The 22,032-nt window shown below is 41.3% G+C and overlaps 3 protein-coding genes across 9 annotated transcripts; 1 reads left to right on the top strand and 2 right to left on the bottom strand.

Annotated features, from left to right (window-relative positions):
* Window positions 1-173: 173 nt before the first annotated feature.
* LOC116264343 (probable clathrin assembly protein At4g32285) lies at window positions 174-4,832 on the bottom strand. Its single transcript, XM_031644488.2, has 2 exons — window positions 4,325-4,832; window positions 174-2,513 (listed from the first exon to the last, which is right to left on the bottom strand). The coding sequence occupies exon 2, from the start codon at window positions 2,488-2,490 to the stop codon at window positions 631-633; it is 1,860 nt and encodes a 619-aa protein (XP_031500348.1). The 5' UTR covers window positions 2,491-2,513; window positions 4,325-4,832; the 3' UTR covers window positions 174-630.
* A 2,285-nt stretch (window positions 4,833-7,117) lies between these two features.
* Window positions 7,118-13,435, bottom strand: LOC116264540 (pentatricopeptide repeat-containing protein At2g36240). 7 transcript variants are annotated; one of them, XM_050080634.1, is made up of 5 exons: window positions 13,282-13,435; window positions 10,158-12,476; window positions 8,328-9,232; window positions 7,799-8,229; window positions 7,118-7,323 (listed from the first exon to the last, which is right to left on the bottom strand). In XM_050080634.1, the coding sequence occupies exons 2-3, from the start codon at window positions 11,547-11,549 to the stop codon at window positions 9,164-9,166; spliced, it is 1,461 nt and encodes a 486-aa protein (XP_049936591.1). In that variant the 5' UTR covers window positions 11,550-12,476; window positions 13,282-13,435; the 3' UTR covers window positions 7,118-7,323; window positions 7,799-8,229; window positions 8,328-9,163. The 7 variants fall into 7 exon arrangements, with proteins under 7 accessions (XP_049936591.1, XP_049936594.1, XP_049936593.1 ...); XM_050080637.1 differs by lacking the exon at window positions 7,118-7,323 and having other exon boundaries at window positions 7,526-8,229; window positions 8,328-8,930; window positions 9,007-9,232; XM_050080636.1 differs by lacking the exon at window positions 7,118-7,323 and having other exon boundaries at window positions 7,527-8,229; window positions 10,158-11,815; window positions 12,009-12,476.
* An 838-nt stretch (window positions 13,436-14,273) lies between these two features.
* On the top strand, window positions 14,274-20,965 carry LOC116263806 (inactive TPR repeat-containing thioredoxin TTL3). Its single transcript, XM_031643587.2, has 7 exons — window positions 14,274-16,026; window positions 16,341-16,536; window positions 17,062-17,234; window positions 18,640-18,973; window positions 19,163-19,388; window positions 19,605-19,711; window positions 20,447-20,965. Exons 1-7 carry the CDS (start codon window positions 14,993-14,995, stop codon window positions 20,597-20,599), a joined length of 2,223 nt encoding a protein of 740 aa, XP_031499447.1. The 5' UTR covers window positions 14,274-14,992; the 3' UTR covers window positions 20,600-20,965.
* Window positions 20,966-22,032: the final 1,067 nt, after the last annotated feature.

Raw genomic sequence — 22,032 nt, 5'->3', positions numbered from 1 at the left:
AAAAACCAAGGAGCGTATATTTCCTTGGCCCCATCATCCTAGTTTGTAGATCATCACGAAGATAACCACCCATAGAAATTAAAACTTTTCACTGCATAATATTTACCTCATCAAGCAGAAAGATGGCTTCAGTATGAGACTCGCACCTGTTGTTCCTTATCTTGCCAAACAAATGCAAAGAAATTGTGGAGTTTTTACGCCAACACTTCAATTCTCTCTCGAGCAATTATCACACAGTGAAAATATCCTCGGTGATAGATACAAAGATGTATCTGTTAGCAGGAACCAATATTACATTGTAAGGGAGAAATGAAAACAATGATACACCAATCGACGCTACTATCCCAACAAGAACACAAGAAAGTGATCTAATCGGAAAGGACACTCCCTCGTTCCCTCCACCAACCCACGTCCCTTCTCTCCAGTCGCCCCTCCTTTCCTTCCTCTCGTTTTTCCCAGACACCATCAACACCAACAATTTCCATAGTGATATTAACAAAGAGCAAGTAGTGATGACGGTGAGAGCGAAAAAAGAAAGATATTGATCATCAAAACTTTGATTCTACCAACTGCTGTCCATCAATGACATACTGTTGTTGGCGATCAACAATCTCATACACACGCTTCTTTCTAATAAGGTGCCGTAGCATAAGGATAAGGCCCATAACCGTGACCATTTGCAGGGGGCATCCCGTAAGGCATGTACAAGGATGGATTTGTTGTAGCAACCCTAGCCAGCCCAACTTGGCCTTGCATGCCATCCCTTGCATATTGTTGCCATATCATCTGCTCCTGAACCAACAGCTGCTGCTTCTTCTCGATGTCAGCCATCTGCACATAAGATGGTGGTGGCACGGTCAAGGAAGCTGCGAAGGGATCTCGAAGGCCCTCAGCAACTGGGGTGCCTGTTGGAGCAGGCAGTGCCAGTAGCCCCGTCTTGAGCTTGTCGGGGTTGGGCAAGGCCACACTGCTTGCACTGCCACCAGTACTCATATAGGCGCTCATCACCTGCCTGCTTGCTCCTTGATCATACATTCCATCCAAAAGCAAGGGATCGAAACCACCAGCAAGAGTAGCCTTCTGCTTTGAAAGGTTGCTGGCCGACTCCACCAATGCCAATTCCCAATCAGCCTTCCCAGCCTCTGCAAGAGGAGTTTGCCATGCTGACGTGACTTCTTGTCCTGAATTAGAAGGAAATGCTTCCCATGTATCTTTGTTTGCAGGTGGCCCAGAGAATAAAGCTAGTGCAAGCCTATTTCCTTGATCATCAGCAGAAGGTACATCTTCTGCCAGATTCAGCAAGTCCCCTGTTTCCTGCTTCTTAGGAGGTTCTTCTGGTTGCGGTTGAAAATCAGCAGGTGCAGGAAGCGCCTTTATGCTGTTCATATCCTCTTCAATAGGTTCCTCCTCTTGAGGAGGTGGGGGTGTTTGTGCTGGAGCACGTTCCTCCTCACGTGGCCTCTCTGGACTCTTGGGCCTGTGGGATCTGTCTCTCATAAATTCCTCCAATGTCTCCAGAAGCTTATCCGTGATCCTCTGTACATGAGGATATTCAGATGATCTTGCAACCCCTATGTCCTTGCACCAGTTGTAGAAAGCACCAAGTTCATCAATCTGTTTGGCAGCACTATTATAAGCTTCAAAAGCTTTTACACAATCCTGATATTCCATATCAAAAAAACGATCAAGTAAGACGGCTAGAATTTCACAAATATCAGCATAGAGCTGAAAGCTCTCCCTTACTGCTGGGTAGAGAGCAATCAGGACCAGCCTGCTGTTCTTAGCTGCACCAGTTGGACGACAGGCTAAGAAGCGGTCCAGAACCTGCTGCATATAATGCATCCTTGCAAAAATCCTCTCCATTTTCACCTCCCGTAATGGAGTAGTCGCACTTCTTTCCTCAGCCCTTTCTCTTCTATCTCCGCTATCATTATATGAATGGCCATTGTCATAGTCTTCTCCATAGTAATCTGACCTCTTGCTCCTCTCCCTACTATTCTGACGAGCATTGCTTCGTTTATTCTCAAACAACAACCACTCCAGTCGCTGGTCCAGATAGAGTGCATATGTCCGTACAAAAGCCGAATGATCCCAAGAATGGGAATGTGCCTCATCCCTGAAATCTGACATGTTGAGCAAACGAGTCCCTCGCCTCGTTGCGTGCAAGAATTCCTGTTGAAAACTAGGATCTCCATCGACTAAAAGCCTGTGAACAAGCATAAGACCCTTCAGAGCCACAATCCAGTCACGGGTCTTGCCCAGCCTCTTTGAGATAGTTGAAACACAAGCATTGACGTATGCCCTTGAATATGCAGTGAAACTGATGATCTCCCGGATATATTTCTCATCAGCTGGATCATCATCATGACTTGTAGCCTTAATAATTGCAACATCTAGATCAGGAGATATATTGCTCGAGACTTTGGCTAGACCAATGCTCGTCTGATCTTTCACAGCTCCCAGTGCCTGTCTGATGGTGCTTGGGGCCATTTTCCTTTTCTGTCACTAGGCACCTGAAAAATCAAGCAGAACTTGAAACATTGAGCACCCGTAGAAAAGCAAACTCAATGCACAGAACCAGCTTCGTTGAATGGCAAACTAATGATACTAAACAGGAGAGAAACAGAGACAAGAAGCTGAATAGCATTTCTCCTAAGCCAATCAACATCAAAAAGAAACTTGAAGATGCAACACCCAAAGATAAAAAGAGATGACTTGAACTATCAAGTAGAATCAAGAGTTGTCACAAGAAATGTCAGACAGCTGCCCACTTCAAAATGTCCATTCATGTCAACCGCAGTGTCTAGAGACCGTGAAAGCATTTATGATACCATGCTATCATCATGAAAAAAAAACAACCAGAACAATTGCGCCTTCACGAACAAAAAAGAAAAGCTATTTCAATAAATTATGCGACAAACCCAGAAAAGGTAAAGTGTCGAGACTAAAAAATTAAAAATAAAAATAAAAATGACAGAAAGAAAAGTATGGTCAAAGCAAAGAATTCAAGCAACGATCCCAAGATCCTCAGAAAAAAAGTAACGAATCTTCTTTGTCCTTCCTACAAAATTCTTTCTAGATAGTCCTGCTCTTGTGCCTCACCACTTCCTGTTCCACTCCTTTTGCTTCTATGTACACTTTACAAAACAATTAACTAAAACACTAGTGAAACCACGTCAACAGGGAGACGTGATAGACAACCCACACATCAAGATTATTACAGTCGCGTTTCGGCAGAAATCTGAAAAAAATGTGACCTCGTCCCATAAAATTCCAATATAACTCTTTTACGCAACCACACCATTCTTAAAAGGACGCCGAAAAGATCGAATTTTCTACCAGATCATTTCCGTCAAACAAATAAACCATAAAGAACTTGGCGGTATAAAAAATTTCCCATGAAAAAAATATAAGAGCGATTACATTTTTAAAATTGCACATTAGCAGAAGGATGAAAAACTAAACGAGATGACGTGCACATTAACACAAAGATGAAAAACTGAATGAGTAAGAAGTTATAAATTAGCTGCTTTAAGTTTTTAACAGAAAAATGGTTTTTTTCGATGCAACAGGCAAACATGGTTAACTAGCGTTTCTATCAAGGAGATCCAAACGTCAAGCGAAACACCGCAGGAAATGAAGACTATAACATACAACACGGAGGAAGGCAACAGCTTTCCGAAGATTTTACGAAGCACCATAAAATTTCAAAACGAAATACAACAATAATAATAAGCGAAAGGTGGTAAAAACGGCCTGAATGAATCACCTGTATAACAAAATCAGCAAGAACCTCAACTCATGGGATGAAAGACAAAATTTTATATGAAAACAGAAAGAAGAACGAGAATTAGGTGTAAGGCAGAACAGAAGAAAAGCACAGGCAGAACGGTAGTCGGCAAAGAGATAAAGGGAAAATCCGAACGGATTAATGAAGAAAAAGGAAGAAATCTCGAACTGAACCATGAGAAGATCGTGATTTAACAAGCCACAGGCACTAATTTTTCCTTGAAAATAGAAAAAGCAAGAGAATTTCGGAAGGGACACAACTGTTCGCATACGCTCAAGAGAAGAAAGGCTGGCTCTCTCTCTCTCTCTCTCTCTGAGAAACACTATGAGAGAATCAGGATTCCGCAAAGCGGAGACTACTTTGTGCTAAAATCGGTGGCGTTCTACAAGGAGCAAGATCATTCGTAAATACTCCGGAGAAGAAAATGGGAGACGAGAAATCTCTCTCTCCACCACCTAAACTCGTCAAATTATCGAAGTTACACTACAAAACCCCGACCTTTGGAAGGAAAGAAAATGGGGGGAGGAGATCTACCTGTAAGGCAAAGGAGATGCCGCGGATCCGCCCCTCCACCTCCTTCCCGCCCAAAACTCGCCGGCGAGGACGGTGAGGGACGCGACGGGATCCCCCTCCCCCTTTCCAAACGGAGCAAAAAAGCCAGACACCGAGGTGGATCTCTACCGGGGACACCCCCACCTCGCCGTCGGCTCACCACAGAGGGAGAGAGAGAGAGGGAGAGAGAGAGAGAGAAAGCACCAGAGACAACCAGAAATATTGAGGACAAAATCAATGGGAAATAGTCAGAACAACTGTCTAATCAAACCCCCAATATCCACCGAACGCCCTTCTGTCCAACCGAGCGCCTTTTTCTCTGTTTAAACTTTCCCTTTCTTCTTCCTTCCTTTTTTGCGGGTAAAATTAAAAACTGAAAAAAAGCATCGACCTCCTCTTTCCAGCAAACTTACCTTTACCTGCTCACCTTCCCATGGTTTCCAGTTTCTACATTTAGAGTTCGCGTCCCTCCCCAACTTTGCTCATCCTCCCCAATAATAAATGAATAAATGAGATCTCAGCACTAACAAACAACATTCGTAATCTCTTCTTCTCCCCAAATGGTGAGAGCCCACATCTCACTCCAACTTTACCTCCCCAATGGATTAATAATTCGCCTGCAATAGATTCCTTGTCATCAACCAAAACAGTAGAGCTTGAGAAGAGAAAGAAAATTTCTGTTTCTAAATATTATCTACAGTTGACAAGAAATTGGGAAAGTTTTTTAAATTATTTATTTGGAAAATAATTTGACCTTATTGAAGAAAGAAGACCCTTCCTCATCCCAAAGAAGTCAAAGCCGACTGAGTTCAGACACGGCTGCTAAGTCCAACCTGTTGCAGTCAGTATGGGTCCTGGTCATGTTTTATAGCTTTGGATTTTAAAACAAAATTTACAATTAAGAATTTAAAATTCATTTCCTCGAGCAGCCTCAAACGTAGGCATTGTAACCATTTGTATAAAAGCAGGATTTTCTTCAGGATGGGCCAACAATTCGACCTCTAAACCTGGATAGGGTCAACTTGAATTCTAATACAAAAAATACATTATACAATTAAAAAATATTATTTTTTTCAATGTAAAAAAAAAAATCATTGGCTGGGGTGGGGCCATGACCTATGCGGCCCCCTTTCCCTCCACCCGTGTATAAAAGGATTTGTTGCATTCTTTGAACATGGGACTCCGACAAGAACATGGTGTTTTGTGTATTTGAGATAGAGTCGGACTCATCCTGTCTGAGAATTTCATCGTTTTATTTGTTATCAACTCCAACGATTTGAACTCATGATGTATACAATTAGCTTCCTCCAAACTGTCTTATTACAAAGTTTAATTACGCCTACATGCATAGCCAGCTCGGTCTAGACACGAGCCCACCCACTGTCTAACATCGTTTTAATTTCTAGGGACCATTGTCGAGAACACTTTATGAGTGCACCATGAATCTGTGATAAAGATTGAAGTAAATTCGGCGAGGATTGGCACAATGGAGTCTAACATCGTCATCACTGCAGGTATCAGTCCCTGCATAAACTACAGCCATGTAGCTATAATGTTAGCTAGTGCCCGGAGGGTCTCTTGCTTTGCCTCTTTCTCCATGAAAGATGGTTCACCTCTAATGAAAGTTCTGGTCTGTCTGTTAAGGGGTCTGCATAACCAATCGGGTCAGTAGCTGCCAGAAAACCGGTTCGATTTCCATGGGCATCGACCTTATGGTTGTGTTTGATTCCCCATGTATCTCGGATCCGAGGGAATCTCAAATTCATGGTAGCTAAAACCCACAGTTGTATCAAACAGTGGATTGCAGCATCTATTGGATTTCAAATTCACACTTTAATGCAAAAAGCCTGGATTTGAAATAAGTTTTTGCGTTTGTGTGTGTGCCTGACAAGTGACAAAAGCCTCTCGTTTGGGGTAGAGTTACTTCATGACTCAAACCACAGAAGAAAGAAAGCTCAGGCTTGAAATTCCCATATTCTCAAAAGGCCGAAAGCATAAACAAAAAAGGGAAAGAGAACCTTCTTTCTCTCCACAATAAAAGAACAATAATTCTCCTAAAGGAAGGGCCCATGCCCAACAAGGGTTTGAGAATCATTTCTGGCCATTGCTTTTGCAAAGTGGCTGCCAACAAGACTTTAATCTGCACTGCACATTGCACCAAGCAATAACCCATTTGTTTCAGCCCTTTTCCATGGAAAAGTTCAAAATTCATATGAAAACATGCGTTTGTGTGAAGCAAATTCGGCAAAGATTTGTATCTATGAAGAATACGGCCCCTAAGAAAACTGTATGCCGCCTCTGCAGACATACCCTAAGAAAACAGGACGATTGTCTGCGTTAATTAGGGTGTGTTAGTTCAATAGTGAAGCTCATCTGAAAATCCTGATTAATTTTGCTTCACGGGTGCAAATACTCACAGTGTAAGAGAACGCCTTATAAATATTAGAAAATATTATAAATGAGCGCTCATGTTTTGCACCTGCAACAGATCCATGCTCAACTTTCGAAGGCTGACAAAGAAGCCCAAAAGTTTTAACAAAAACTCACAAACAGCAGGAGGGCCAAAATTTTTTTTACTAAAGGGCACTTTGAGTCACTAGCCCGGGTCTGGTGTGGGCAGCCGCACCACCTGTAAGTCGACATGAGTCCCACTTCACTATAATGGGATTTTGAAAAATCTGGTGTGAGCAGTGCTCCACACCAGCCACGCTGCTCACAAATGAACCTCTGCGATGTTCATGATGAAAAAATTTACTTAACTAAACAATGTACAAAATACCCTTTATCTACCATCAAAACACCAGAGGCCCTTAACCGAAAATCAAACAAAAAGATCCATGTTTCTCGTTCTCCTGTTCAAAAGATCTCTCCAGTCTGATTTTTTGGTATCTGTTTCCAGCCAAACACGTCCCCTCTCTCTTTTTCCATCTTCGATTCTATTTTCTTCATCCATACTTACCAACGTTACTCGTTCAACAAACCTGGAAATATAATCAAAGAAATGATTCTACGTTTTAGGTCACTTAACATATTTGGTGCTGCAAAAGAACTGGGAAGAGGCCTTCGTTTGATTTGAAAAGGAAACAGGAATCGGGACAATCCTTAACAAAGGAAAAGTGTGATACAAGATACAACAACAATGTGATAAGAAGCCTTGGCATCATAATAACAAAAACAGAAAGGTGATTAATTGGTCCACACATATGTAGCTTATAGAAAAAGACAAGAAGAAGAGGAATCTTTGTTATTGCCAGTTCAGAACAAAGATGAACGAATCTTTTGTAGGAAATGTTGGATCAGGACATGACAGCAAATCTAGTAATAGTTACTGAAGAGGATGGACAAGGTTAACAACGAAAGCACGCATTTTAGGTGGACCTCGGATTTTTAACTCTTTAAACAAGGCAGTACAAATCATTTGAGGACACCTAGTCCCAAAAAAAAAAATAAAGTCACCTGAATAAAGATGATTCATATCCCACCATAAAAAACGAAGTGTATTGATGAATAAAAACAAGTTGCCTGCCGCTGAACCCTTGATAGAGATTTCAGCTCATTTAACAGTCGATCAACTATATATTGTCCTGATGACTGTGACAACTTTTGAGGGAAAAACGCCCAATGCTGCCCAGTGGTGACTGACTTTCACGGTCTGCACCCATAATTATTTTTGTCAAACTTGTAGAAACACAAACATCGCTCTTGTTCGGGAATCCCTCTTGCACACTGTAAGCTAAAATTTCCACCAGAATCACTCTCCCCTTTTACAGTCTTCATCTTTGCAGCAGCCTTAAACTGGCTTTTATGGGCAATATTACAGGCCAAAACATTCTTGTAGCATCTAAGGCAGAACCATATGAAGTTGTGGACGGTCCCTCACTGGGACACTGAAAATAAGGAGTATCAATCAGAAAGAAAATTCAACACTAAAAATCAAATGATCAGAAAATCCTAAATGAGCAATTACAATTACAGAGAAACAAACCTGAAGGAGAAGCATCCAGCCTAATCAGAACATCGTTCTCATTGTTTGCTTAGGAAGCATGTGCTGGAAACAGTTTGAAACATCTCACTCAAAAACATTAGCAGCCTAGGAACTTGTGACTTCCTCTGTGAGCTTTTATATGCAGCTTCAAGCAATCTTTCCTGTTCATATTGTAACATTTCAAACACTAGCAACCAAGTTGGACAAAAAAATCCTAGATGACTGCTGTCCTCTCCCATCTGACCTCTCTCTGGTCAGGAAGGGAGAGAGATCCACGGGAGAGGGTGACCCTCATCAAGTGAGGTTTTACAGGCAGCTGCTAGGAGGATGCAGGGTGGGATAAGCTTGTCATTAAATTAAAAAGAATAGTCTCTGTCCATCTCCGTAAGTCAAGGGGGTCGTTCGTGAGTATTCATTAAGACTTGAGGACCTCTTTGTAGGCCTTCAAAATTTGAGTGTGCATCTGTCGTGGGCACAAAAGAAGAGTGCCCATTTGCAATGTCTTTTTCTAGATAGCAAGTTAACCATCGTTGTTGAGGATGTGCGGATACCAATGATGGCCAAAGCTGGTGAGACCAAGTTCCTTCATGAATAACATGGAGACTATAGCTGGCAATTAGCATACACATCTTATAAAGATGCCTGGAGAAAGTTCAAAAATGTGGCTAAAGAAACTTACACCAGGAAAACAGTTGGGATCTGGTACGACTGTACGAGAACTTGGACATTTTTGGTTATACACTTATACTGGATGTTCTTTCAATTCATCCTCCAACATGCCTGTGTCCCATATCTGGATTGCATCTCTGTACATTGCTCGAACTGGTCTCAAGTTATCATATATTGCTGGATGCCTCCACCAGAGGGCGTTTAAATTTGCCTTCCTGTTCCCTGCAAGGGAAAAACTGCAAAAATGAAGTCACCCTGCAGAAAGATTATCTGCATTTGTTTCCCCCTTCTTGCAGGGGTTATGGAGAAAAAAAAGCCAGCAGAAACATTAATGGAGACCAAAAGCAGATATTATTTCTTCTGCTTTATTTAGAAGGCTATTGTTTTCATCTATGTCACACAGGTATGGGTACAGGGAAGCGGGTAAGTGTGGTTGAAGACCCATGATATCATGTCCATTTTATTCTCATGAAGACATCATTCTTCTCTCAATCCAACTATCTGTTGCCATCATAATTAAATTAGCACAAGTCCCATAATCTTCACCATAATAATCTTATCCATTTCCTTTCTTGCCAAGAGCACATGGATCTTCGTTCATTTTATGCAAACTGTTGGTCCAAATGCGTAAGATGAAAATAAAAGATAAATCATCCGGGATAACATGCACTCAGTTTCTTTTGCCTGAAGGAGAGTTAGTTTCACATGTTCAGGTATTCTATAGCAAGCCGTCCAGAAGTGGGCAACTTGAACGGCGGCAAAGTAGTAAGTACATAACCACATTCAACAGAGACTGTCAATCAGAAAAACTTTGCTCAACTGAATTTTTTCACCATGACAAACTACTGATCATATTAAGCAGGAGAACTTGGAATAACCAGGAATGGAACCCAAAATGTTAAAATCTCATGCATAAACTTGTTCTAGGAAACAGGCTAGATAACCACTTCCCACGTGAAAAATGAAGTAGATACTTGGTTAGATAACCAAAAAGAGAAAAGCACAATACAGAGAAGCAATTTCTGCTTCCATCATCATACCATTCATAAGAAAAATGTCAAGCATTTGGTTATAACAATAAAGAAAACAATAATTTACTTGAATCTAGATTTAGAAACTTAATTTTTTATTATGTTTGGAAGATACCAGTCCGATGTGTACCTTATTAATTCCATCTTGCAGCCTGTTATACACAGCAAGATCTGATATAAACCCTTTGTCCAGCATTTCGTCAAGTACAAGTAATCCTTCCCTACCTCTACCTTCATGAGAAAATCCACGAACCAATATATGAAGTGTGCTAGCATCTACCTTCATGCCTTTCCTGGATCCCAATATCTTCAATCTGTTAGCATTGCTGGCCCTACCAACATCACATAAGCATTGCAGCAAACAATTAAAGGTTATAATGTCTGGAAGAATCCCCTCATTGAACATCCTTTCCATCAGGGTGCAAGCTACATCTAACTTGCCCAACTTCCTTAGCTCTTCTAAGAGGGTGATGCAGACAACAGCACTTGGTGCATGACCTTTGCTCCACAAGTCACCCACAATTGCCATCCCCTTTTCCACATTCTTTTGAAGACAAAGGGCATTGACAATACAGAGACAATCATACCCCTGAGGAAGAACTCCCTTCTTTGACGAGAACTCATGCAAAATTTCACAAGCATCCATTACCATTCCTTCTCTACAGAGCCCACCTAACAATATCTCAAGAGAAACAACAGTGAAACCACAACCCAGCTCAACCATTTCATAAGCAATCCCTATTCCTTCTTTCATTTTCCGGTCTCGAAATAGTCCTTGTATCAAGGTATTAAAAGTAACCACATTGGGGACACATCCTTTGGTCCTCATCTCCTTGAACAGCTTAATTGCTGAATCAAACTGTGAGTTCCTGCAGTAGCTGCTTACTAGAATGTTGAAGGTGAAGATGTCAGGCTTCACCTTATCTCGTAGCATTGAAGCATAGAATTCGATGGCACTTTCATGCCTCCTGCATTTTGCCATACAACTAAGTAACATGTTATAGACAACCACAGATGGCCTTCCATCAATCGCCTTCCTCATGTTACTGAAGAGAACCATGGCTTCATCTAGCCTATGCAACTTGCAAAAGGTATTTATAGCAAATGTGAAAATGGTTTCAACATGAGGACAAGAGAAGATACCTTGGGAGCAGGGGCAAGGGTGTGCAAGCATGCAGTCAAGGATTTGAGGGATTTCCATGAAGCGATCTGTGCGGGCTAAGTTCTTGACCGTCCATTCATAGGTGGAGTGGTCATGAGTGAACCACTCATGCCCAGATGCCCAGTGGAAGACATGAAGATCAAAGCAGTTGAGGGTGGGATGGTGGTAGAGCTTTTTTTTCAAAAAACTGAGGAGGTCCTTAGGTGAAAAGGTTGGCTTCAGGTGGAGTTTCAGTAACTGGGAGAGTTGAGCAAGTGAGTGGTCTTCTGATGGGGATGACAATGATGGTTTGAGAAGAGAGGATGGTTGTAGATGGTTTCCCTTGCATTTGGCGATCCTTTTCAAAGGCACAGGAAGCATGATGAATGCTAATCATTAACAGCTAACCACTTATGAAGTTTACGTTCTGAAATCTCAACCTCACTTGAAACTATGTAGTGCTTGAGTGAGAAACAAAGCCATTCAAGGGAACCCTTTTGTAACTATAGAGTAATTCTGGAACAAGGATCTGCCCTTGCTGTCAAATCAAACACATTAACCCTTCCTGAGCTTCAATCAACTATACCCTTGGACTGCTGCCCTTCCCATTTATGACAAGTTGGAGTTACATTAACAATCTCTTGAAACTACAAAATGGCAGCAGAAAGTTCAGAGATATGGTCAGAAATTAGTGTCCGGTATTGGATAGTGGCCATGCACCTTATACAAACAGTTGTAACAAGGAAACAGGGCCCTTTCACGGTCACCTGTTCACAAACTCTTTTCCAATCTTTAACAAAAATGTTCTCCAAATTTATTTTGTCATTAGTACATGCTTACCTCCCTGGATGTCTCATGAAACCGGCGACACTGGAGACTGGGCCAACGGACAAACCAGGGGTGTTCCTATACAAGGCCCAGCACCCTCCATACGAAGGTACTATAGATAAAGAAACAGAGACTTACAGGTTCCCTGAAGCAAACCCGTGACTTCTATTTCACTTCTTCTCTGTCTTTCTCTGTTGCTTTTTTTCCTCGTATTGCTGCTACAGGACACCCCTCTTCTGCTAGTGCTGCACAGATTGCTTGGTGCAGTACAGTGGTTCGATCTTCATCATCTATGTCACGTTGCACTGACGAATCGCAGCCAAAGGTGTGGATGAAAACCCTCCCGCGACCGATCGACAATGGCACCCCAATTTCTTCTAAGTGCTTTATTTTCCTTGATTGCTCCCTGGTCTATCAGGTCTTCAATGCTCGTCCGAACAGAATGATGACAATCCAGGTTCCTCTATATATGCACTATTCCTTCAAGATATGAAACATAAAATGACACTCAAAGAGGGCCAAAACTTTAATTCCAATTAAAACTTCAATTCCAATTAGCTCTAAAATGTCATACCATAAGCTCTAAAACCACAACACAAGGGAGCAACTAAGGAATGATAATTAGACAAAATAATCATTTTTCACAAGATTTCACGGGAACTGAAGGAATGGGAAAGGGAAGCAAGAGACGTCGATGGCTTCTGGAAATGCCTCACCCAACTCATAAACCTCGTATTTCAGAATCTTAATAGCAATGGCTCCATAGTTCTTCCTATGCCATGAAAGGGGAAGCCTTCGATCAGCTGTGAAATCACTCCTCTGCGGTCTCCTCTACAGATTTTAGCCAAAGCGATTAATTGTTTTACCAAATGATTAAAGCAATGGGATAGTGCACATCCAGAACGCACCAAAGTCATTACAGGCTTAAATGGCATACACTCCTCTGCGGTACCCAAAACAGAAACCAAACACAAACACGTGGAAGAAATAAAACAGCGCCCTTCTGCGATTGGCTTCACGTATGCCAAAATAAAAATCGGCATAAATCGCATCACAGAATTGAAGGATTATATACTGGAAGCCATGAAATCGCAGAAGCTTTCATCCAATCAAGGAAAAATATAAACACTAACTGCGGATAGAAAGGAAATGGGTACCTGAACGATGCTGAACTCAAGTGAAAGCAAGTCCATCGCCCAACAGAGGGACGCAAGACAGAGAGATGGAATATAGATAGATAGAGGCGGAGGGATGGAGAGAGGGACGGAGGGAGGGCGGACAGTACCTGGACAGCGGTTCTGTGTTGACAGAAACCAAGTTCCGGGGTGGACGGATGGACTCTGCTGAAAGCGTCTCCACTCGCTCGTGAGTCGTGCCTGCAGGACATTCCAAATGTTTAGCGACTTTGAGGAGGGAATCAAACGGGACCAAGCCAGAGATTTTTGGCTGGGGAACTAAGACAAAAAAGTGTGTCAATTTCCTTTTCTTGTACTTGTAAATGTGGTAGATAAATGAAAATGTGTATCATAATTTCATTTTTTTATTTGTAAATATAAAACATAAATGGATTCTTCATATGCTTTTACATGCATTTTTTCCTGTATTAGTATTTTTCTAACTTATTTTAGTAAACTTTTGACAAAAAGCTGTATAGAACATGCAAAGTATGAATGACCACGATAAAATATATTTATTTGCATACAGATGCCTTCAAATATTTGTTTATTTACATCAAATTTTGTGAGATAATGGCCTTGAGCAAAATTTTTTAGCTTCGCTGCTGGTTGTAGGGGTAGAAATAGAGGGGCCAATTTCTGTAACGGTAATAATTATGTTAAAAGAGTGTGCAAGCTACATTGAGAAGAAAAAAGAAATAAAGCTAAGCTTGTATTCTTTGTGCCATGTATTGATGTTGAACGTGAAGCACAAGCATGGTATTTTGATAACGATACAAGTTAACATACATGTGACAACAAAGAAATGTTTGTAGAACTCAATATAAGTGTCAAAGAAAAGCTTAGATTTGGAGATCACTTCCAATGTTTAGTAAAATGTAAAGGTACTATTCCTATCAAACTTAAAATATAAAAGTCAATAATTTATTTCCAATGTGTATTATGTTCATAACATGGACAATATTCTTAGTTCTGAATTATGATGACAGGCGAATCCAATTAACTGTTGCGGATTGGGTCGGACATCAGATCTGAATCCCACATGTATAACAAGAAAATGGAATATGAAAAGTGGAGACTGGAAAGCTCAAGGTTTAACGCTGGCAGGCCCCTCAGCCTCAATTGTTGAAGCTGGCACCTCTACGTGAAGACCGCAAATTTGTACGTGCCAACCGCATACCTCTCTCTCTCTCTCTCTATCCTCTGCCCTTAGCTGCTTCTGAAACGGCGGGGATCTAAATCAGGCAAAACAATCCTAGAATTCCATGGTTCCTTTGACCTCTTCTAGAGAGAGAGAAAGTGTCTTCCAGTCATTGTTAATTCCTTTTTCTCATTCCTTTTCTAAATTTATTTTAGTTTTTGTCTCAGAAGTGCAGAAATCTGCGGGTCCTCCTTTGCAGAACACCAGTAGATGGGTGTATTGCCGGAAAATTGCCCGTAAAATGAGCACCAAGGGCCTCCGCTGAGGCCCTCAGCCCTACATGGGCTGTTTAAGGCTTTGTCAAACATACCCACTTCGTAATATTTCCTTAGATTATATTGATATTGTATTGTATTATATTATGTGTTGGTGTCACCACATCTCGTCTCCTTCTCTGCTACAATCTGGTTCTAGCTGTTCCCTGGATGCCAGCTTTCAGCTTTCACTGTATTTTCGTTGAATCCGCAATTGGTTGAACGTGCATCTCTGCAGTTCCATCCTCCCTTTAGTTTTCTTGATTATGTTGACAGAGAGCAGGCCTTAATTAAGGGCTCGGCTGATGCTCGACTGCAGCATCAACCATCTCTCCCCTTACCAACAAAGAGAAAGAAAGGGAGAAGATGAGCGCTGCGGAGACAGATGCCGAAGCATGCGAACCGGAGTCGAGCCGTTATGGCTGCAACATCTTCAGGAGCGTCTTCGGACGGCGCCGGACGTCATCGAGTCGCGGTCCGATCGCCGGGGGCGCGGGTGTGTCGAAGGAAAAAGGGAGCCACCTGAGCCTCTCAAGACGCAGGAAAGCTGGTTCGGACGAGGCCTCTTTCCTTGCGCAGGATCCTTCGGGCCCGACCCTGTCTCCGTCCAACGCGTTGGTCCAAGTTATGCCTGGTTCCAATGCATTGGCCACCACCAACGGCAACGACAACCAGAGAGCCGTGGTGCCAAAGAGTGCCAACATGAACCAACTCGTGCCCCGGAATCCGACGACCGACCTTGTTCAGGGCAGGCCGCCTGCTGCCGCCGACGGGAACAGTACCCTGATGAGGGCATCGAGTAAAGTTATGGTACTGGGGCACCTTGGCAATCTCAGGCAAGCTGCAACACCTACATACAATGACTCTGATTTGCACAACCACCACAAGAGCAATAGTGGCAACAGCAACAACAAGAATCTGAGAGGGCAGAAGGCCAATCCTGCCGCCTATGCTGCCGCCACAGCCGCCGCTGAGGCAGTCTTGTCCCCGCAGAGAAAGAAGTATGGAATGATGCAGGACAACAGCAGCAGCAGCAACAACAACAACAACAACAACAGTGTAGTTCAGAACAATAATAGTGTGGACAGAGCTGGTGGAGAAAGTCAACCTGGTGAGGCCGTAGGAGCCCTGAGCAGGGCCCTGTCTAAGAGGCTCGATCCAGAGGAATTGAAAGAAGCAGGCAACGAAGAGTATAAAAATGGCAGATTTGCAGAAGCACTGGCATTGTATGATCGAGCTATCGTTCTTGATCCTAGCCGTGCTTCGTACCATAGCAACAAGAGCGCCGCACTTATAGGGCTCGGCCGGTTCCTTGATGCAGTTTCAGAGTGTAAGGAAGCAATCAGGCTTGAGCCCACGTATACCAGAGCCCATCATCGATTGGCCATTCTTTATTTCAGGTGCATCTTATTTTACTTTCTGTAAAATGTTTTCTGTTTTAAAGATGACCGTCTTGATGGTGGATTGAAGGTACTGTTTGAAGACCAACATTTCAAAACCTATTAAAATGACTACAATCAGGAATTTCTGTATTTACGTATCTATAAATATGTACATATGTGCAAGGAATTGCAGTGCCATTTATCTGACTTCGTTTCAAAATTAGCAGGAAACAAACGCAAGAAATATCTGAAAAGAAAAGGTCTTCTGAAAAAATGGAGTAAAATGCAGAAGAAAATAAGTTTGATTTATTTTCTTTATTGGAGTTTTACAGACTTGGAGTCACAGATAAATCCCTCTTCCATTATAAACAAGCCGGAAATGAAACGAATCCGAAGGAAATCCGGCAGGTGCAGGCGTTACAGACCCTGCTGACAAAGTGCACCGAGGCAAGAAAGTCGAGAGACTATCAGACCCTGCTGAAGGAGACAGCTGCTGCCATTGATGATGGTGCCGATGCTGCTCCACTTGTACGTCTTCTTGTCCTCTATTCTTCCTTCCTCTGCTTTATTTTCTTTTTAGTTTTCCCGGAGCTCTTTCTTATCTCATTGGAAGAAAATTTCATCACATGTAACATGATAAAATCCTGTCATATGCCAACAAAATAATAGAGGCCGATATTGGATATATGCATAACAAATGCTATGAATGGAAAAAGTTTCCATGCCCACATTAAAACCACCACATTCAAAGTGTGATCCCTCGAATAGCCTCCGATATTAGACTACACAAGTTACGCTCATTAATCTAGCGATTTTCCGTCAGATGGTACAAATTGCCATCAAGGTCAACCATTTTTCCTTGTCGCAAGATGCGTCTTAGAAGCTTAATTTGGTTAATTATGCAGCAATTTCGTCAGGAGAAGCAGGCGACATTCTATTTGCATATATATTTAAAATTAAGATTGTGAACCATTTAGTGGTATCTGATTTCTAAGGAGTTCTGTTGTTGCTTTGGGATCTTACTAACTGCCTTAATTTCTTCATGCTCTTCAGTTGTTTGCATCTCAAGCAGAGGCATTGCTGAGACTTCACCGGCATGAAGAGGCAGACAAGGCGCTGAGCAGTGGCCCTCAGTTCGCAGTGGAGGCTGCCACCGAATTCTTTGGAGCTGCAAGCAATGCCTGCATGCTTCTCATCAGGGCACAGGTGGACTTGGCTTCAGGCAGGTTAGGCTCACAAAGTCTAAAAGTAGAAATCAATGAACGACACAAACATGGAACTTCTGCCTTTTAGTATTGTTTTCCAACTTGAACTCTCACAGCGTCTTTCTAAGTTGATTATGTTAGAAAAAAAAAAAAAGTAAGAGATACACAGAATGAGGCATTAATCTTACAGGCACGCTCGGGAAACCACTGTCTTTATAACTTCAATCACCCCACCTGCGATTTATTTTAAAATTGAGAAAAAGCTAATATGACTGAATTGCGAAGACGCAATTAGGCAAAAGCAAGAACTCTATTACGCAAAGAATTAATCAGAAAAACATAGTATGGGGTTTTAAAATTAAATTTCAATAAATGGGAAAAAGTCAGCTTTCCAAATTAATAAATTGAAAACGTAACCTTCAAAATAAATATTATTCTGTTTTTGTCTTTAACAAAAGCTTAATCAGAGTAACGGCAGGCCTAGACAAGGGCGTCTAAGTAACCTGATGGGAATGACATCAAAGCACGACGTTGTGCATATACACGATGGTTGTGCAAGAACAGAGATTATATGCAGCAACGTCTACAAACACCTACCGATATCGTATTTAATTTCTATAGTTTCATCAGATCAATATCGTCTTGGATGCTTCCAACTAGCTCTCTTAACTAAGAATAAATGAGGAAACTTGATTACGCTTTTTCTAATGTCCAGTCATCCACTTCCACAAATTCGAGCACTGCTGTTCCACTAATGGCAAGAAATGTGGCCAAGCGCTCATGGCTGACAAGCAATCGACGTGCTGGGCAGCACCAATGCCACTAGTTTGGTTCATCATGACTATGTCAATTGTCAAACCAGGGCACAGCATCACCTTCTCTATATTCCAACACGTCTTTGCATGTCAAAATGCACGTCCTAAGCCCCTTCACATATTTTTAAACTGACAGAAGTTGCATGCATCGTCCTAAGATCATGTTACATTGATCGGTGGATCTGTCGATTGGTTGGTCCATCTACACATTCAAAAACTAAGTATGAATATTTCGGTGTTGAACGTAAAATTAGTCACTTTTCTGTTTGGCAAACTTTCAAAGATTGCTGATTTTTTTTTTTCTGATGCATGCCACAGATATCTGTACTTTTTAATCACGTACAAAAATGTCATAAATATAAAAGCAGGAAATGTACATAATCAATTTGCTGCTTCCTCAAATTTGGATTGGATTGACACCTATATATATATGTGTACGCTTTTCCTGTTTGAATCTATGCAAATGTCTCTAGCTAGTAATTACTATTGGTCCATGTCATCAATCTGCAATAATCTGCGATATGTCTCCACACTTGGAAGAACATAACTAGAGTAACTAAGGATATATACCTAAAAACGATTCTGACATGGTGCATCTCTGTTTTTAAAAGGTTCGAGAATGCAGTTTCTAGCGCACAGCTTGCTGCTACCTTGGATCCAAGCAACAAGGAAATTGCTTTATTTGCAAGGAAGGCACAGACCGTGGCAGCGACTCGATTAAATGGGAATGAATTGTTCAAATCTTCAAACTTTCACGAAGCCTGTGCAGCCTATAGTGAAGGATTGGAGCATGAACCAATGAACGCCATTCTCTTGTGCAACCGAGCAGCCTGCAGATCCAAGCTTAGGCAGCTCGAAAAGGCAATCGAGGATTGTAATGCGTCGCTCAAGCTAAGACCAAACTACAGTAAAGCCCGCCTTCGGCGAGCAGACTGCAATGCTAAGGTAGTTTCCCATTCACTTTATCTGTTTTCACCACTTCACTGCAGATGCTATTTACATGGTCTGAAAAATGTTCAAATGTGTTGTTAAACATTGCCTCTTTATCTTCTTAGCTCTGATATGAATCTTGAAAACTTTGGTTGTATGTGGTTATCAGTATAATGTGTACTGAAATATGGGTTGGGAGTGCAGTTAGGGAGATGGGAGGCATCAATCAAAGACTACGAGGCATTGCTGAAGGAATCCCCAGATGATGCTGAGTTACTTCAGGGTCTAGCAAACGCCAAGCAGCAGCTTGAGAAGCAGGCAGTAGCAACAGGGGAGAAGCCCACAGAAGAGGACGGTTCACAGGAACCAGACGACCTTATTGTTATCTCAAATGCAGATGATTACAGGGAGTTCGTCAGATCTCCCGCAGGTGTGTATTGCTGCCATTAGTAGACCTTTTAGATGATCACATCTTCTCGCTCTAATCACCTTGAAAGCCTCCGAAGTGGTCTGATCCTTGGAAAGCCACAACGCATATAGGGATTTCAAGAACATTCTTTTTAGGCCACCACAGCGGATGAAGACTTAGATTGCTTTTGTTAATTAAGCTTTCCTAAATTTTCTTTGCTGTTCTTTTTACTGGCAGGCCTGTATGTGGCGTTCTTTTGCTCAAAATCAAGTGAACCATCTCAACAGATCTTGCCATTTGTACAACAGCTTTCCAAGAGGCACCAATCCATCCATTTTCTCAAGGTACATATGTTGCTACTGGAACTGAACTTATTTTCCCTCCCTTTATCACCTCTGGTCAGGATGCCCGCCACACTTATTTCAAGCCAGGGTTGGACATGGAGCCAGCTTGATATTTAAAACAGGGTTAGTTCCATGAAGCCCTTGGAAGATAAAGCCTCATATGACCTACGCCTTGCATGGTTAACTCAGTAAACTTGCTTTCTTACTTTAATTTGGTTTGTGATCTGACAAAACTGCACACAAGCCAAGAGTATTGTCAACCAGTTGGTGGCTTAAAGCCCAAGGCCTCTCGCTCATAAGGCATATACCTGCTTTGGCTCACAAAAGTAGTTTACACCCCACATGAATCGAACTAGGGACTGGCCTTTCGTTAAACACTAGTCTTACCAGCTATACCGATCCCGTTGGGGCCGTTTGGCAATAGTAACAAACTGTCAACTCTTTCATGAATCTCATAATATTAGGAAATATTCACTGTTACTATTGCTAAACAGTTCTATTAGGGTTTGTCATGTTCCTTCTAGGGGAAATAAAGTAGACAAAGCAAAAGGGATATTTACATGGAAAAGAAACTTGGATCCACAATACTTCTATCTGAAGATGACTTCAAATTGAGACTGTCGCATTAATAAAACATACCCACATATCCAGGTATGTGGACATTGAAGATGTGTTCAAATTCAAACACACAGTTGCAGTGGCTAATAAGAATGACAATGGCTGTGTTTGTCTTAGGTGGACATTGAGGAAAGCCCAGTCCTTGCCAAGTGGGAACGTGTTAGCTCAGTGCCAGCATTCAAGATATACAAGAACGGGAACAAAGTGAAAGACATTGCTGGAGCAAATCAGCAGCTGCTAGAGAGCTCTGTCAAATTCTTCAGCAGTTGAGAGGAAAAGCCACTAAGAGTCACTCAAGATTTCCCCAAACATCTGGATTTCACATGTGGGGAGCCCATGACCATGCGGGGAGATAAAACCATGACATGGAAAATGATGCATGGGAGTTTGTGGGTCATGCCCTTTCATGATGATGGTGAACTCTATGGGCTGGGAAGGATGCAACTCTCGAAGCATGGGAACTGAGACAGCAGAAGCAACTGCATACATGGATGCATGAGAAATCTGCAGATCAAATTGCTTAAGTTGATGATCATCAACAGATGGCCTTTGGGGATGTGTATTCTGTACCTTTATGCATATGATTCGTTCATTTGTTCAATTGACATTTTTTGAATGCTTTTCATATTGCAGTTCTTTTCCCTTACAGCAACCATAGCCTTTTTTTTTTTCCTTTTGTTTTTTAGTCAAATGGAGATTTTGAGGGCATGGGGAGGAAATGTCCTGTAGCACTGAAAATAAAATTTAAATTTTTAAAAAATTTCATGCCCATCAAACTTGGGATGAAAAAACTTTCTGTTGGATCTATTTCCAGAAACTTCTTTTTGAAAATTTCGTCCCTCCACAAGGAGTGGAAAAAATTTCCATAACGAAAAAAATAACCCAACGATTCTGTTTTTCATCTTTTATTTATATCCAACTAAGAAATTTATTTTCTGGAACTTAAACCCAAGTCCAACAAATACAAAAGGGTTTTGGAAATTTGGATTTTGATTCCATTTTCTCAATTCCATATTTCCAATGTGTCAAACCGGCCCCTAAAGGTTAAGGAGCAGTAAGAAGGGTTGGACCTAAGTCACATAGGTAAGTATAGGTACAGAAACATAGGTATCAACATTGCAACTTTATTTGAACTGGCTACGACTATATATATATATATATATATATATATAAAGACAAAATAATCAAAATAAAAGCAACACTTAAATCAACAATCCTTACCTTAATGAACAATAACTCTAAAAATTTTTTACAAAATGAAAAATGAAAAGTGAGTTGGCAAAAATTAAATCAACTAACATTAAACAGTTTGGTATCCAAGAGTGTTCAAATATCCAATTTAGGTAGGGGTACAATGATATGGATATGTGAACCTTAATGAAGTACCAGTGTGACTTAGTTGTCTATCTAACCAAGCTTGCTCATACAAGTATTAAAAAAATGGATGGTGTTATTTGTTTAAATTATATTAATTAGTAGACCTAATAAACGAAACAAGACTTAGGTGGGCGCTTTAATCAAAATATTAGAAAATTTTGACGGTTGCTTCCAAAAAATTGGATCTACAGGTCGATTTAGATCGGATCTGAATTGCTTCCAAAAAAAGTTGGATGTGGAAAAAAAATTTCATCCGATTCAAAAATATGACTGAATTTCTATTTAAGAAATGAATCTGGTCGAATTCAAAATCTAAATAAATATAT

This window comes from Nymphaea colorata, chromosome 11, assembly GCF_008831285.2.
Source record: "Nymphaea colorata isolate Beijing-Zhang1983 chromosome 11, ASM883128v2, whole genome shotgun sequence".
Classification (NCBI taxonomy): Eukaryota; Viridiplantae; Streptophyta; class Magnoliopsida; order Nymphaeales; family Nymphaeaceae; genus Nymphaea; species Nymphaea colorata.
This window is presented reverse-complemented; position numbering and strand designations above follow the sequence as displayed.

Coding starts and splice junctions, on each gene's coding strand:
- LOC116263806 (XM_031643587.2), top strand. CDS start 14,993: ATGAGCGCTGCGGAGACAGATGCCGAAGCATGCGAACCGGAGTCGAGC. Junction 17,235..18,639: donor GTGGACTTGGCTTCAGGCAG/GTTAGGCTCACA, acceptor TGTTTTTAAAAG/GTTCGAGAATGCAGTTTCTA. Junction 18,974..19,162: donor GAGCAGACTGCAATGCTAAG/GTAGTTTCCCAT, acceptor TTGGGAGTGCAG/TTAGGGAGATGGGAGGCATC.
- LOC116264540 (XM_050080634.1), bottom strand. CDS start 11,549: ATGCTTCCTGTGCCTTTGAAAAGGATCGCCAAATGCAAGGGAAACCAT. Junction 9,233..10,157: donor TGCAAGATGGAATTAATAAG/GTACACATCGGA, acceptor TCATTTTTGCAG/TTTTTCCCTTGCAGGGAACA.
- LOC116264343 (XM_031644488.2), bottom strand. CDS start 2,490: ATGGCCCCAAGCACCATCAGACAGGCACTGGGAGCTGTGAAAGATCAG.